The 16086-nt window shown below is 55.1% G+C and overlaps 1 protein-coding gene across 1 annotated transcript in view; it reads right to left on the bottom strand.

The window, feature by feature from the left end:
• The window catches only part of LOC135894652 (alpha-2-macroglobulin-like protein 1), a 77246-nt gene that overhangs the window by 8606 nt on the left and 52554 nt on the right, over window positions 1-16086 (bottom strand). The window contains exons 17-23 of the mRNA XM_065422790.1: window positions 3898-3952; window positions 3098-3167; window positions 2537-2662; window positions 1745-1970; window positions 1377-1503; window positions 720-841; window positions 112-163 (exon numbers count right to left, since the gene is read on the bottom strand). Of these exons, the coding sequence (XP_065278862.1) occupies window positions 112-163; window positions 720-841; window positions 1377-1503; window positions 1745-1970; window positions 2537-2662; window positions 3098-3167; window positions 3898-3952 (778 nt within the window). The remainder of the gene's footprint in view (window positions 1-111; window positions 164-719; window positions 842-1376; window positions 1504-1744; window positions 1971-2536; window positions 2663-3097; window positions 3168-3897; window positions 3953-16086) is intronic.

Here is a 16086-nt window from a genome sequence, read left to right as displayed (position 1 = left end):
GGGCCCCTAGCTGGGCCATCCAGCGGCTCAGCCATCACTGACGTGCCGCAGCCAAGAGACGCCCCGCGTTAGTGACACCCACTGAGCCCCGCACAGGCGCTGGGATCCTACCTTCCTGGCAGAGCAGGGAGCTGTGCGCCTTCTCCTCCAGGATCCCCCCCGGCTGTGGGGAAGGAGCATCAGAGAGAAGGTCAGGACAAGGGACCGTGCACGTCACAGCCTGACAGGGCTTGCTGGGTCAGCCAGTGCCCCTAGCCAGGGCAGGATCATCCCCTACAGCCCGTGCTGTGGGGCTCGGGCACATCCAGCTCTCAGCGCCCCAGCGATGGGGCTCTCGTCCCTTCCCCGGGGAGACTGTTCCCAGCCCAGCAGATCTCGCGGCTTCTTCCTCTTCAGCGCGGAGCTTCCCTCTGCTAGTTCCCTCCGCCCCCTCGAGCTCTCCCGTGTGTCACACTCAGCCACCCCCCTTGGGGCTAACCCCCATCTCTGTCTGTCCCAGGACTCTCCCACCAGCTCCCTGATCTCGCTGGGACGGGGCCGCATGACGGGGCAGTGCAGGTCAGGATCCGGGACGCGGACGGCACGGTGCTGGGGTATTATTTTCTGTGGCAGGACAAAGAACAATCACAAGTGCAGATTCGGCCCACGGCCACCAGGGGGTGAGACCCAGGCACTGAATCTCCCTCCGCTCTGCCCAGAGGCCACGACCAGACACTGACCTGGACCAGCAGGGGCTTTATCACGGTGTCCACTCGGCCCTGGGCCGGCACCACAGCCAGCTCATTGCCGCACAGCTCCTCGGTGCGCAGAGCCTCGGTGCTGACGGTGAAGTTCACCTCCCCTGCCGAGCAAGGCGGGAGACGCCCCGTTAGACAGACCAATGCCCCTGCCCGAGGCCGAGAGGAGTCCGTGTCGGAGGGTGGGAGGATACTTGAAGGGGAAGAGTGGTGAAGAAGGGAGAGAATAATAGAAAAAGAAAGAAAATCAAGAGAGAGAGAGAGAATGGGGGAGAAAAGAGAGAGAAGGCCAGAGGGGAAGGAAAGGACGGAGGGAAGTGGTGACTGTGGGAAATGGCGATTAGGCCGTAAGGGGTTTCACTGCTGGGGCGTCCTCTCAGCCCCCTCCCCCGCAGCTCTTCTCATCCCCTCCGCTTGGCACCAAGCCCTCAGCAACCCCATCCTGCGCCCTCCTTCTCACTCCCAGCACAGAGCCTCCAATGCCCCTTACCCATCTGTCCCCTCATGCAGAGCCTCCAAAGGCCCCTCCTGCCTCCCTAGTGTGAAGGCTCCAGCACCCCTCTGCCCCCCCCATTGTGCAGAGCCCCCCACCACTTCCCTGACCCTCCCCTCCGGCACAGAGCCCCCAGCGCCCCTCACCCAGGCTGCTCGCCGTCACCTCCCACTGGAAGGTTTTCCCTTCATCTGCACAGAGGCAGCTGGTGTAGGCGCCGTCCTCGCCCGCCTGCACCTGGAACTGCGCAGACTCCGCCAGCGTCAGCTGCACCTGTGGGGCCCAACACGAGATCCCCCTTAGGCTGTGGGGGACGCACCAGCTCCAGGCCAAGACGTTACCCCTCTGGGGATTAGGCCAGGCCCCACTCACTGTGATTTGCTGACCCCAGTGGTCACAGGATCACAGCCAGTGACTGCCGGTGCCACTCGCAGGCCTGCGCCGCTGCCCAGCTCCCCAGCCCCAGGTCACCGGCCGCAGCAGACCCAGCAGGTCAGCCCCGGGCAGCGCTCACCTTGATGCACTGCTGCAGGTAGTTGAAGACAGTGGCCTTTAGGGCGAAGGCCTCTCCCCGGATCACGGAGTACGGCAAGGCCAGCTCCACAAAGAAGGGTTTGAAGGCCGTGAAGGTGACCGTGGGCGAGAGCCCAAAGCCCACCTCGGCCGTGCAGAACATCCCAGCTTTCCACTCCGTGATGGTGTCGGGCACCGAGACTGGGATGTCCTTGGAGCCCCCCTCGCTGGGCCGGGATGGACACAAACAGAGAGTCAGACACGCGGCCGTCCCGTGGGAAGCGCGCACAAGCACGGCCACCAGAGACATCCCTGCCCGACCCTCTGCTGGGCTGGGGCCCTGGGCCGGTGGCACAGAAACAGGCCAATCCCAGACAGCAGAGAGGGGAAGAGCTGTCAGTGCCCCCATCTCGTCCCTTCCTCCACCCCACGCCAGCTAGCACAGGATCCTTCCCTGCCCCGGGGCTCTCCGGGCTGGGCTCAATGTCCCACGGGATGGGGATCCCCCCTTCTGCAGCCAGACACGTCTCCCTGTCAGGGGGCTATTCTTGGGGTCAGCCTCAATTCCCCCTGCTCGGGATCCCCTGCCCCTCCCAATTCTACCCCATGTGCCACCTTCAATTCCCCGCTGCTGTGCTGGGTTCCTCTCCGCTGGCAACAGGGCGCAGGAACCAGCCCCACGTGGGCAGCCAGCCCTCCCCCAGCCAGTGCGCCGCCTCTGGGAGCTGCTGCTTTCGAGGGTCTGGCCTGGATGCCGCTCCGCAGGGACGGTCTGTGACAGCTACTCACTCACCCCACAGGCACCAGGTCCCACAGCCACGTCTCTGGGAAGTACGCACGTGGTGCTGGCTCCGCCTGGGCACTGGGTTCTGGCGCTAGCCGGCCGTTGATCACTGGGCTCTCTGCTGCACTATCCACACTTACTGCCCCAGGGATCATGCCAAGAAAAGATACAAAGGGGCGTTGAGGGAGCCCCACCCTGGTTTGGGGGCAAATCCAGATGATGATTCACGTGTGTTTGCACCTGCAAAGTCTCGATGTTTGGGGACATTTCGGGGACTGCACGTGGCCCCCGGGAGCTCTGAGAACTGACCCCTGCTGGCAGGGCTGGGGCTGGAGGGGGTCGGGCTGGGGGTGTCCTACGTGCAGCACACGCTGGTGGACTCAGCACGGGGGCAGGAGCCAGGGAGTCCTGAGCTCAGTCCCAGCTCTGCCCCGAGCAGCGTTAAGGGTACGTTGCACTCCCAGAGCCCTTCACAAAGAGCCGCTAGCCAGGCAGGTCAAATCATTAGCCTCACTGAGCAGCTGGGACATGGAGGCCTAGGGAGGCTCAGTGTGTTTCTACCGCAACCACCGAGCACAAGTGGGCATTGCAGGGCCCCATGTAATCGCCTCCATAACACCCAGCTTGACTCTCAGATCCCAGGGCAGCGCATGGGGCTGGAGCTAGAAAAGCCATCAGTCTCTGTGAAAATAAGAACATAAGAACGGCTATACGGGTAAGACCAAAGGTCCATCTAGCCCAGTATCCTGTCTGCCGACAGTGGCCAGTGCCAGGTGCCCCAGAGGGAATGAACAGAACAGGGAATCATCAAGTGATCCATCCCCCGTTGCCCATTCCCAGCTTCTGGCAAACAGAGGCTAGGGACACCATCCCTGCCCATCCTGGTTAATAGCCATTGATGGACCTGTGCTTCATTTATTTTTCTAATTCTTTTTTGAACCCTGTTATAGCCTTGGCCTTCACAACATCCTCTGGCAAAGAGTTCCAGCCAAAGGAGGAGGAGCAGAGTTGAATTTTAAGGGTCAGATGATCATGTGTACCCAGCCCCCACTGAATACACTGGAGAAAACCTCCCACCCTGTGCCCTGCCCCATTAAGAACAACGGACATACTCCCACCCTCGGCTTCTTTGAGAACAATGGAGAAACCCCACCCTCCACCTCATTGAGAACAATGGAACAGACAAGGACAGTGTCAGAACCAGGATCAGAACCCAGGTCCCAGGCCTGATCCACGAGCCCACGCGTCTCCCCTCCGAGGGCAGAGAGGGCATTTGGAATTGCTGATCAAGGGGGATGGAAGCTCCCAGCCCCACTGACCTTCCATGGAAATTAAGAGTGCCATGTCATAATAGTCCTCCATTGAGAGTTCATGTTCACAGGGCTGCTTGGTGTTGGTATTGGTGAGAATTTTCAAAGCTGCATCCTGAGAGAGATGGAAGATGGAGGTAAAAGCATCAGGAGCAGCGAAAGCACCAGAGGCAGCGTGATGCCTGCTGTTACTGCCCAAAGTCACACAGCAACAGAGCAACACAGGAGCAGAATTCACAGAGACTTGGATGCGCCCAGCACCCTGCAACTGGCTTTGCAAAGGGGCGGGATCAGTATTTTATGTATGGGGAAACTGAGGCACAGGGCCACAGAGCACGGGAAGGGGAAAGACCCATCGGCTCATCTCTCCGCCCCCTTGTCCCCCGGGGCCAGGGCAGGGCTGATTCTTACAGCATTTCTTCCCAGGGGGTTGGCTTTAGCACTAAAAGTCCTAAGCGAGGGGGCCTCCTCCAGGAGACGATTCCAGCCTCACACTGTCGGGCCGTTCTCCCGCTGATGGTTCCGGCACCTGGATCCCAGGACTCCTCGCTGTGCCCCATGACATTCAGCGCGGGCCAAAGGCTGGGACAGTGGGCTGGGTGTCAGGACACCTGGGTTCTCTTCCTCCCTTCACCACCCACCTGCTGGGTGACATGGGCAGGTCCCGTCTCCTTTCTCGTCCCCTCCCTCCCTTTGCCTGCTCAGCCTGGAAGCTCTCGGGGGCAGGGGCTTGTGTGACTGTATGTTAAATGCCCCCAAACGTCCTGGACACAGACTGAAGGTTGCCCAGTGGTGCCCCTGCCCTTCTGGACTGGGGAGAGCACCTCGCCCTGACCCGCTGAACACCAGGCAATGAAGAGTTAAGGGAGGTGCCACCCCAGCCCAGCCTCAGCTCTGACCAGGAGCTGGCACTGCCCACAGGGAAGGTGCCAGAGGTGGTGCCATGGGCAGTGGATGTGACGAATGACTGAGAAGGGGCCCTTGGCTGTGGGACACGATGGGAATTGCTGCGAGGTTGTGGCTGTGCTCACTGCGCTGGGTGCAGCTGGGTGTGATGGGGCAGGAGAGGAGCACGTGAACCTCGAAGGGTCCAGTCTGCCGCAGTCCAGCCCTGAGCAGCCTGCTTGGATTCTCCTAACCGGGTGCTGGAGGCTTTGCCCTTCCCTCTGCTCGATGCTCATTTCCTTGGCAACCCTCTGCAGGAACAGCAGCGTCTGCACGTGGCTCTTATACCCCTTCAAAACGTCGCCCTCAACCCCAGATTTCGGTCTCAGGCAAAACTGCCAAACGAAGCCGCTGCAGAGCGGAGGCAACGGGCGCAACCCACCCTGGGTGGGGCCTGAACTCACAGCCCGTGGGCACCCCAGCGATTCACGGGACGCAGCACGTCCCCTGGCGCCCCTCGGTCACTGTGACACCAGACTGCCTCCAAACCCACTGGCTGCACATGCGCCTCCCAATCTCTGGGGCCTCAGTTCAGGTCCCCCCCCCATCAGGGTAAACAGCATGATGAGAACCGGGCGGTCATGTAAACAGGTTTTATGAGGGGGGCTGTATCTTGGGGCCCCCCCACTCAAATGACCCCACATGTGGCCCACTAGCTTCACCCTGCACTGCCATGAGGCACAGCAAATCTCAGGCCAGGCTGTGGATGTCAGAGCACTCAGACACTCCTCTTTTAAACAGCCAGCAACACTCAACCTCCGCTCAAATAGAGCTGCTGCCCCCTGCAATGTGCAGCACCCGCCCATGCGGCCGGCCGCGCTCCCCAAGCTCCCCCCGCGGCAGCATCGGTCTGGTCCCCTGGTGCCCAGAACCCAACGCCCCCGCCCGCCTGGGGAACAGTTCTGGGGAATGACTTGGCCACTGGGCAGCCCCTAGACACACAGTGCGCACGGTGCTGGGTGCCATGGGCAGCACGCCCGCCGGACGGGCGCTGGCAGGGGGAGGGCGGGTCCCAGCCCATTCCACTATGGCCGTCTGACTGGGATCCTAGGCCCTGGGGAGGCTGCCAACACTCAGAGCAGCCCCCAGCTGGGACAGAGCCCCAGTCTCCTGACTCCCAGCCCCCTGAGGGCTTTGAGAGGATGTCGTCCATCCCTCCTTCTGGCGGGGCAAGATGCCATCACCCTCCGCACCTGTCATAAACATACAGCTAAGGGTAGCATAAAATCCCTCCTTTACCTGTAAGGGGTTAAGAAGCTCAAATAACCTGCTTGGCACCTGACCAAAAGGACCAATAAGGGAAGAAGATACTTTCAAATCTGTGGGGAGAGGGACCAGGGCAGGAAAAAACATCTCCTAAAACCCTACCTGAAATAAGCATCTAAGGTTACCAAAATTGTAAATAATAGCAAGGAAATGCATTGGATTATCTTTTGTTTTAGCTTGTGAATTTTCCCTATGCCAAGAAGGAGGTTTATTCCTGTTTTTTCTAACTTTGAAGTTGAGCCTAGAGGGGAATCCTCTGTTTTTTAACTCTTTTTATTACCCTGTAAAATTACCTTCCATCCTGATTTTACAGAGGTGCTTCTTTTACTTTTTTCTTTATAATAAAGTTCTTCTTTTAAAAACCTGATTGGTTTTTAGTGTCCTAAAAACCCAAGGGTCTGGTCTGTGCTCACTTGGTTAACCTATTGGTTGGTAGATTATTGTCAAGCCTCCCCAGGAAAGGGGGTGAAGGGACTTGGGGGGATATTGTGGGGAAACAGGAACTCCAAGTGGTCCTTTTCCTGAATCTTGGTCTAAATGACTTGGTGGTGGCAGCAATACCATTCAAGGACAAGGAAGGATTTGTGCCTTGGGGAAGTTTTGAACCTAAGCTGGTAAAAATAAGCTTAGGGGGTCTTTCATGCGGGTCCCCACATCTGTACCCCAGAGTTCAGAGTGGAGAGGGAACCCTGACATGGTGGCAGTGCCATGGGATCATTTTGAACCAGAAGCACAGACCTCAGGATTTTAAAAACATTTTTTCCTTTGGCTGATTAAAAAAAAAACCTCCCTGGTTTTCAAAGGACTTTTTTTTTTTTTTTTTTTTTTTTAAGCTGAGAGCAGCTGGAGTTTTTTTCTTTGCCTGGAGGCAGAGGAGTTAAGTTATAACAAGGGAATTCACAAGTTGGGTTTTTTCTTTCTTTCTAGCTCTTGGGTTAGGCTAGGCTGAGCACAGGAAGGCTAGGATGACGGAAAGTGAGGTCTAAAAGAAAAAGACGGTTACTCACCTTTGTAACTGTTGTTCTTCGAGATGTGTTGCTCATATCCATTCCAATTAGGTGTGCGCGCGCCGCGTGCACGATCGTCGGAGAAAATTTACCCTAGCAACACCCGGTGGTTTGGCTGTGGAGCCCCCTGGAGTGGCGCCTTTATGGCACTGGATATATACCCCAGCTGACTCAGCGCCCCCTCAGTTCCTTCTTACCGCCCGTGATGGTCGTTGGAACTGTGGAGCTCGGCTTTGCTGCTCTCCACTCTCCCTAGCGTTTTTCCTCCCAACAGTGTTAATAGCTTGTTAATAGTTTATAGTTAGTATAGTTATAGAATTTTTATATAGTTATAGGGTAAATAGTTCTAGCGGGTTGGTAGGGATCTTCCCTCCTCCCCACCGGTAGCTTGGGCTCATGCCCAAGGCTCCGGGCTTTAAACCCTGCGCGTCCTGCTCCAAGCCCATGCCAATGGGCAACCCCCATGACTCTTGCCTAAAGTGTCTGGGGGAATCTCATCAGACCGAGAAGTGCAGGATCTGCAAAGGTTTCCAGCCCCGGACTAAAATAGGAGCGGGACTTTCATCTGCGACAGCTCCTCATGGAGGCAGCTCTTAGCCCTCAACCTCCAGCACCGTGCCAAGACCTGGCACCAAGTGCTTCGGTGCGCAGCACCCTGGTGGCAACAGTAGGAACTGCACCGTGGTCGGACTCTGATAGAGTCCTAATTGGAATGGTGGAAGATCTGTCTTTCCTAATGCAAAAAAACGGTTACTTACCTTTCTGTAACTGTTGTTCTTCAAGATGTGTTGCTCATATCTATTCCAGTTAGGTGTGTGCGCACACCGCGTGCACGGATGTCGGAAACTTTTACCCTAGCAGTTACCCGTCAGGCCGGCTGGGGAGCCCGCTGGAGTGGCACCGATATGGTGATCCATATAAGCCCCTGCCGGTCTGACCCCCCTTCAGTTCCTTCTTGCCGGCTACTCCGACAGAGGGGAAGGTGTGGGGGGGGGGGGGGATGGAATAGATATGAGCAACACATCTCGAAGAACAACAGTTACAGAAAGGTAAGAAACCGTTTTTTCTTCTTCGAGTGATTGCTCACATCAATTCCAGTTAGGTGACTCCCAAGCCTTACCTCGGAGGTGGGGTCGGAGTCAAGGAACCGCAGATTGAAGGATCGCTCTGCCAAAGGCTGCATCATCCCGAGAGTGCTGGATGATGGCATAGTGGGACATGAAGGTGTGAACCGAGGCCCACGTGGTAGCCCTGCAGATTTCCTGAGAGGAATGTGTGCCAGGAAGGCAGCGGATGACGCTTGAGCTCTCGTGGCGTGAGCCGTGACAGCAGGCGGAGGGACGTTTGCCAAGTTGTAGCAAGCATGAATACACCTGGTGATCCACGAAGATATTCACTGAGAGGAAACCGGGGCGCCTTTCATCCGCTCCGTGATGGTGACAAACAACTAGGTTGTTTTACGGAAGGGCTTTGTTCGGTCTATATAGAAGGCAAGTGCCCTTCTGACGTCCAGAGAATGGAGACGCTGTTCCCGAAGGTCAGCATGCGGTTTTGGGTAGAAAACCGGTAGGAAGATATTCTGGCTCACATGAAAACGGGACACCACTTTTGGCAGAAAGGCCGGGTGAGGTCTTAGTTGAACTTTATCTTTATGAAAAACGGTATAGGGCAGCTCACACGTGAGAGCCCGTAGTTCGGACACCTGACGTGCGGAAGTGATGGCCACTAGGAAGGCGACCTTCCAGGAGAGATAGAGAAGTGAGCAGGAGGCCAGTGGCTCGAAAGGAGGGCCCATAAGGCAGGAGAGGACCAAGTTAAGGTCCCATGCAGGCACGGGTGGCTTCGTTGGAGGATGGATTTTCTCCAGGCCTTTGAGGAAACGCTGCATGGCCGGGTGTGCAAACACCGAGCACCCGGCCACGCCTGGGTGAAACGCAGAAATGGCCGCGAGGTGAACCTTAAGGAATCCAAAGGCTAGGTGCTGGTCCTTTAAGAACATCAGGTAGTCCAAGATGCATGGAATGGAAGCCTGGAGCGGGGGCACCTGCCACTGAGCGCACCAGCTGGAAAGCCTCTTCCACTTGGCCTCATAGGTAAGCCTAGTCGACGGCTTGCGACTTTCAAGAAGCACCCACCTTACCGAGTCCAAACAGGTGCGTTCAGCCTGGTTCAGCCACGGATCCTCCAGGCCGTGAGGTGGAGTGACTGAAGGTCCGAGTGCAGGAGATGACCGTGGTTCTGAGAGATGAGGTCGGAACTGAGAGGGAGACGTAGGGGAGCCTGAATTGACAGGTCCAGCAGGACCGGGTACCAACACTGGCGCGGCCAGGCAGCGGCTACCAGTATGACATCTGCCTTGTCCCGGCAGACCTTGAGGAGCATCTTGTGGACCAGCGGGAATGGTGGGAAGGCATAAAGCAACTGGCCCAACCACGTGATCTGGAAGGCGTCTGCTATCGAGCCCGGGCTGTGACTCCGGAAGAAGCAGAAGGCTGGGCACTTCCTGTTGGTCTGCGAAGCGAACAAGTCGACTCGGGGAAACCCCCAGGTGCGGAAAATGAAATGAATGATATCTAGACGTATCGACCATTCGTGTGTAAGAAAATGCCTGCTCAAGCTGTCCGCCAGTACGTTCTGGACACCCAGCAGGTACGAGGCCTGAAGGTTGATGGAGTGGGCTAAGCAGAAGTCCCAGGGAGAGGGCTTCTTGGCAGAGCGGCGATGACCGGGCTCCGCCTTGCTTGTTCAGGTAGAACATGGCCGTGGTGTTGTCTGTTAGGACTGCTACCCAGTGGCCCTGCAAGTGGGGAAGAAAGGCTTGGCACGCAAGGCGGATCGCCCTGAGCTCTTTGATGTTGATGTGCAGCGACAGCTCGTTCTCGTGCCATAAGCCCTGCGTTGTCAGGCTGCCGAGGTGGGCCCCCCATCCCAGGGCAGACGCGTCTGTAACCAGGGTCAGAGTGGGTTGGGGGGGGGATGGAATGGAACCCTGACACCCACCATCCGAGGATTCAGCCACCACTGCAGGGAGTCGAGTGTGCACTTCGGGACTGTGAGGACCATGTCTAGACTGTCGCATCCCGGTCAGTAGGCTGATGCCAACCACGTCTGTAGAGGCCAGAGTCTTAGCTTGGCGTGCTGCACCACGTAGGTACAGGACGCCATGTGACCCAGCAGTCTGAGGCAGTGCCTTGCCGTGTTGGTGGGAAACTTGGAGAGGCTGGTAATTATGCCTGCTATAGCCAGGCGCCGTGCTTCCGGAAGGAAAGCCCTCGCTTGCTTTGCATCCAGGACTGCTCCTATAAACTCTATTGTTTGAGCAGGGGAGAGGACAGATTTGCTGATGTTTATCATGATGCCCAAGCGAGTGAACGTGTCCGTGACCAGTTGTACCTGAGACTGGACATGTTGGCAAGACCGTCCCCATATAAGCCAGTCGTCGAGGTACGGGAAGACATGCATGTGGTGTCGGCAAAGAAAAGCGGCCACGAACGCCATGCACTTGGTAAAGACGCGAGGGGCTGTGCACAAGCCGAACGGGAGGGCTGTGAACTGATAGTGCGTCTTGCCCACCATGAAACGGAGGAAATGTCTGGGCGGCAGAGTAATCGAAATGTGAAAGTACGCGTCTTTCATATCGAGGGTGGCATACCAGTCTCCCGGGTCCAGTGAGGGAATGATAGTGGCTAAGGAGACCATACGGAACTTCAGGTTGACGATGTACTTGTTGAGCTCCCTGAGGTCCAGAATGGGTCTTAGGCCTCCCTTTGCCTTGGGGACAAGGAAGTAGCGGGAGTAGAAACCCTTGCTCCTGAGCTCCTGAGGAACTTCCTCCACTGCCCCGAGGCAAGGAGGGATTGAACCTCCTGGACGAGGAGTTGCTCGTGAGAAGGGTCCCTGAAGAGAGACGGGGAAGGGAGGTGGTAGGGTGAGATGGAACGGAAATGGATAGAATATCCCATCTGCACCGTGCGGAGGACCCAACAGCCCGATGTAATATGAGACCAGGCATGGTAGAAACGGGATAGACGGTTCAGAAAAAAACGGTTACTCACCTTTGTAACTGTTGTTCTTCGAGATGTGTTGCTCATATCCATTCCAATTAGGTGGGTGCGCGCCGCGTGCATGGCCGTCGGAGAATGTTTACCCTAGCAACACCCGGTGGGTCGGCTGTGGAGCCCCCTGGAGTGGTGCCTTCATGGCACTGGATATATACCCCAGCCGACCCAGCGCCCCCTCAGTTCCTTCTTGCCGGCTACTCCGACAGTGGGGAAGGGGGGTGGGTTTGGAATGGATATGAGCAACACATCTCGAAGAACAACAGTTACAAAGGTGAGTAACCGTTTTTTCTTCTTCGAGTGCTTGCTCATATCCATTCCAATTAGATGACTACCAAGCCTTACCTAGGCGGTGGGGTCAGAGTGAGACATCGCTGAGTGCAGAACCGCTGATCCAAACGCAGCATCATCTCTAGATTGCTGTACTAACGTGTAGTGAGTGGCAAAGGTATGAACAGATGACCAAACCGCCGCTCTACAGATCTCATGGATCGGGACCTGAGCCAGGAAGGTGGTCGAGGAGGCTTGAGCCCTCGTCGAGTGGGCGGTGAGGCGCGGTGTCGGAACACCGGCCAAGTCGTAGCAAGCACAAATACAGGATGCGATCCAAGAGGAGATAGGTTGCGAGGAGACCGGCAGGCCTTTCATCCGGTCAGCCAGTGCAACGAAGAGTTGAGTCATCCTTCTAAATGGCTTCGTACGCTCGATATAGAACGCGAGGGCCCTGCACATGTCCAAAGAGTGCATACGTTGATCTTGTCGCGTAGCGTGCGGCTTAGGATGGAAGACCGGGAGAAAGATATCCTGGTTCACATGAAAAGCTCACATGGGGAGAAAGGCAGGGTGGGGGCGAAGCTGCACCTTGTCTTTATGGAAGACTGTATACGAAGGTTCTGACGTGAGGGCTCTGATTTCAGAAACACGCCTTGCTGAAGTGATGGCTACAAGGAAGGCTGTCTTCCAAGATAGGTAAAGGAGTGAGCAGGTAGCCATTGGCTCGAATGGGGGCCCTGTGAGCCTAGAGGGAACCAGGTTAAGGTCCCACGCCGGAACCGGTTGACGCAGCTGTGGGTATAGGCTAGGGTTACCATACATCTGGATTTTCCCGGACATGTCCGGCTTTTTGGGCCTCAAATCCCCGTCCGGGAGGAAATCCCAAAAAGCCGGACATGTCCGGGAAAATAGGGAGGGAGGGGCCAGCGGTGCTCGGCCAGAACCAGGGCCGGCGCCCCAGGGCCCGAGCCGAGCAGGAGACGCCAGGGCCAGAGCCTCTTGGCCTGGGTCGGCCGGCCGCCAGAGGGAGCCGCTTGGCCGGGGGGGCCGGACTGGGCCGTGCCCCACCCCAGCCCCAGCCCCAGGCCCAGGCCCAGGCCCAGGCCCAGCTTACCTGCTGCCTCCCTGTTTCAGGCTTCCCGCGAACATTTGATTCGCAGGAAGCAGGGGAGGGGGAGGAGCAGGGGGCGGAGCGTTCAGGGGAGGGGGCAGAGTTGGGGCGGGGACTTTGGGGAAGGGGCGGGGGCGGGGGCAGGGACGGGGAAGGGGCGGGGATTGGGCAGGGCTGGGGGCGGGGAAGGGGCGGAGTTGGGGCGGGGCCAGGGCCCCGTGAAGTGTCCTCCTTTTTTAAAATTAAAATATGGTAACCCTAAAATATGGTAAAGGGCGGTCTAAGCCCTTTAGAAATCAGACGACTGTTGTGTATTTGGTTGTCATGGTTTTTGTTCCTATGGCAACTGAGTTAGATTATTAGGGGATAGCCAGCCAGTTCCAACTGGCTGGCCAGGTCAGTGAGTGTCTGTAAATAAATGGTTGCTTTGTAAGCTTGCTGCTCTCTGGTCTCAAGTGATTTCTTCCTAAACCTGCTGCCCCCAAGGATATGACAAAGTGGCGACGAAGGTGGGATTCCTGTGCTGCCCCAGCAACAGAAGGAAGTAGAAGTCAAGGTAAAGAAAAAAAAAAAAACTTACCAAACTCTTTTAGCTGTTGCTTGTTTGCACTGACTGTGAAACTGAAACTAAAACCATGGCTACACTTACAGGGACACTGGAACCTTTTGATGAGAATATAGGGCGGTGGCAAGTGTATACCGAGCGTTTTGAGCTTTTTGTTATTGCAAATGACATTACAGAAGCAAAGAAGGTGCCAATATTCTTAAGTGTTGTAGGGGCTAAAACCTACTCCCTGCTACGCAGCTTACTACACCCTGTTAAGCCTGAGACCAAATCTTACAGTGACATTGTGGAAATCCTGGGGTCCCATTTTCCCCCAAAACCACTGGTAATTGCTGAAAGATATAGGTTCCACAAAAGAGAACAAAAAGAAGATGAAACAGTTGTACAATTTGTAGTAACTTTGAGAAAGCTTGCAGAACACTGTGAATTTAAGGAGATGTTAAATGATGCCCTGCGTGAAAAGGTTAGTGTGTGGCCTGTACAGTGAAGCTGTACGGAAGCGCCTATTGACAGAGGCTCAGCTTACCTTACAGAAGGCGGTTGATATTGCTGTCTCCATGGAACTGGCTACAAAGAAGGTGCAATACATGGGTGCATCCCCTAGGGTGCATAAAGTGTCACAAGAACCTACCCACAAAACTGTGCAGAGTCAGGAATGTTACCGCTGTGGTAAGCCAGGTCACCAGGCATCAGAATGCTGGTGTAAGGCCCTGGTGTGTCGACACTGTGGCAAAAAGGGACACATTGAGTGTGCCTGTAAACAAAAGAAAGAGAGGTCTGTGGTCTGGCCGACCAAAAGGGGAACCCTGCATACCCTAGAGCAGACCCAGGATGACCAAGGTGACACCTCATCGCAAGAAGAAGTGCCACTGCACGTTTTGTCTTTGGCAGTGGGCTCACATGAATACTGGGTAACCCCGTTGTTGGATGGCAAACCTATACGCATGGAACTGGACACCGGTGCAGCTGTCTCGCTGGTCTCCGAGACTGTGTATAAAGAAAAGCTACAGCATCTTCCGCTTAAGGCAACAAAAACTGAAGACGTATACAGGAGAAGCTGTGCCCATGTTGGGCACTATTGATGTTAAGGTGGAGCTCAATGGACAGGCTGCTAAATTGCCACTGTTTGTGGTGAGAGGTAATTACCCAGCCTTAATGGGTAGGTCTTGGCTTGGGAAGATTCAGCTGAACTGAGCAGAAGTGCACCGAATGACTAAAGAAGAAACCGGTCTGACCACTATACTAAGGAAACATGCTGCTGTTTTTGGAGAGGATCTGGGAAGTATGAAGGGAATCACTGTGACATTGAACATTAAACCTGATAGTCCACCAAAATATCTGAAAGCCAGAACTGTGCCATATGCCATCAGGCCAAAAGTTGAAGCAGACCTGGAGTGCCTGGTCACCAATGGAGTTCTAATACCAGTTACCCATAGCCCATGGGCCACTCCTATCATTCCAATAGTGAAGACAGACGGCTCCCTCCGGATTTGCGGTGATTTTAAAGTCACTGTCAACCCGGTGTTGTGTGCAGAGCAATACCCGCTTCCCCGCATCGATGACCTCTTTGCAGGCCTGGCTGGGGGACAAAAGTTCAGTAAGATTGATCTGAGTCAAGTGTATTTACAGATGGACGTCGATGAAAAGTCTCAAGAGCTGTTGACGATTGTGACTCATAAGGGGCTTTATTGATACTGTCGCCTACCCTTCGGAATAACGTCTGTTCCCGCCTTGTTCCAGAGGGCTATGGACCAGATCTTGTGTGGCTTGTCAGGAGTTCAGTGCTATCTGGACACCATCCTGGTCACTGGAAGGAATGAAGAGGATCACTTAAAGAATTTAGAGGCTACCCTACAAAGTCTGGAAAAGTATGGCCTACGAGTCCGCAAAGACAAGTGTGAATTCTTCCAGCCCTCTGTTGAATATTTGGGACACATCATTGATGCTGCGGGTCTTCATAAGGCCCCTGCAAAAGTTAAGGCTATTGTGGAGGCTCCCCCCACCTCGAAATGTTAGCCAGCTGTGCTCGTTTCTAGGACTACTGAACTATTATGGAAAGTTCATCTCACAGTTAGCTACACTGCTAAAACCCCTTCACGAACTCCTTGGGCAGAACAAAACCTGGAAGTGGACTGAAGCCTGTAATGTTGCATTTAACAAAGCTAAGGATGCATTGCTAAATTCTGAAGTTCTAACGCACTTTGATCCATCCTTACCCCTACAATTGGCCTGCGATGCATCCCCTTATGGAGTGGGAGCATTCGTGTCACACATTATGCCTTCGGGAGAAGAGAGACCTATTGCTTTTGCTTCACGCACTCTAAGCAAAGCAGAAACTAACTATGCCCAAATCGAACATGAGGCATTGGGAATCATTTTTGGAATTCGGAAGTTTCATCGGTACCTGTTTGGGCGGAAGTTTACTCTTCTCACAGACCATCGACCTCTGACGTCAATTTTTGGACCCTACACAGGCATTCCCCCATTAGCTGCTAGTCGTATGCAACGTTGGGCATTGTTACTTTCAGCGCACACCTATGAAATTAAATATCGGAAATCCACTCTGCACGGCAATGCAGATGGTCTCTCAAGGTTGCCTTTGCCGGTCAAACATCAAGATAGTGCCCAAAAGGAAATCTTCTACTTTGAACAGGTAGAGAATACACCCATCACTGCTACTCAGATAAAGAAGGCAACTCGCGTTGACCCAGATTTGTCCAAAGTTATGGACCTGGTGATGCATGGAAAATCTCAACACACCTCTCCGGTCTCACCCGACCTTGTTACCTACATGTCCAGGAGGACGGAGTTATCAATCCGATCTGGTTGTTTGTTGTGGGGGAGACGTGTCATTATCCCACCACCATTGAGATCACAGATGTTAGAACAGCTACATTCCGGTCACTGTGGAATAGTGCACATGAAGGAAATTTCACAAAGCTATTTTTGGTGGCCTGGATTGGACAGTGCTATTGAAGAGAAGGCAAAAGCTTGTATGTCATGTCAGGGTGTGAGGAATGCACC

This window comes from Emys orbicularis, chromosome 25, assembly GCF_028017835.1.
Source record: "Emys orbicularis isolate rEmyOrb1 chromosome 25, rEmyOrb1.hap1, whole genome shotgun sequence".
Classification (NCBI taxonomy): domain Eukaryota; kingdom Metazoa; phylum Chordata; order Testudines; family Emydidae; genus Emys; species Emys orbicularis.
The sequence above is the reverse complement of the archived record's forward strand: the minus strand, read 5'-3'. Positions and strand labels throughout refer to the sequence as shown.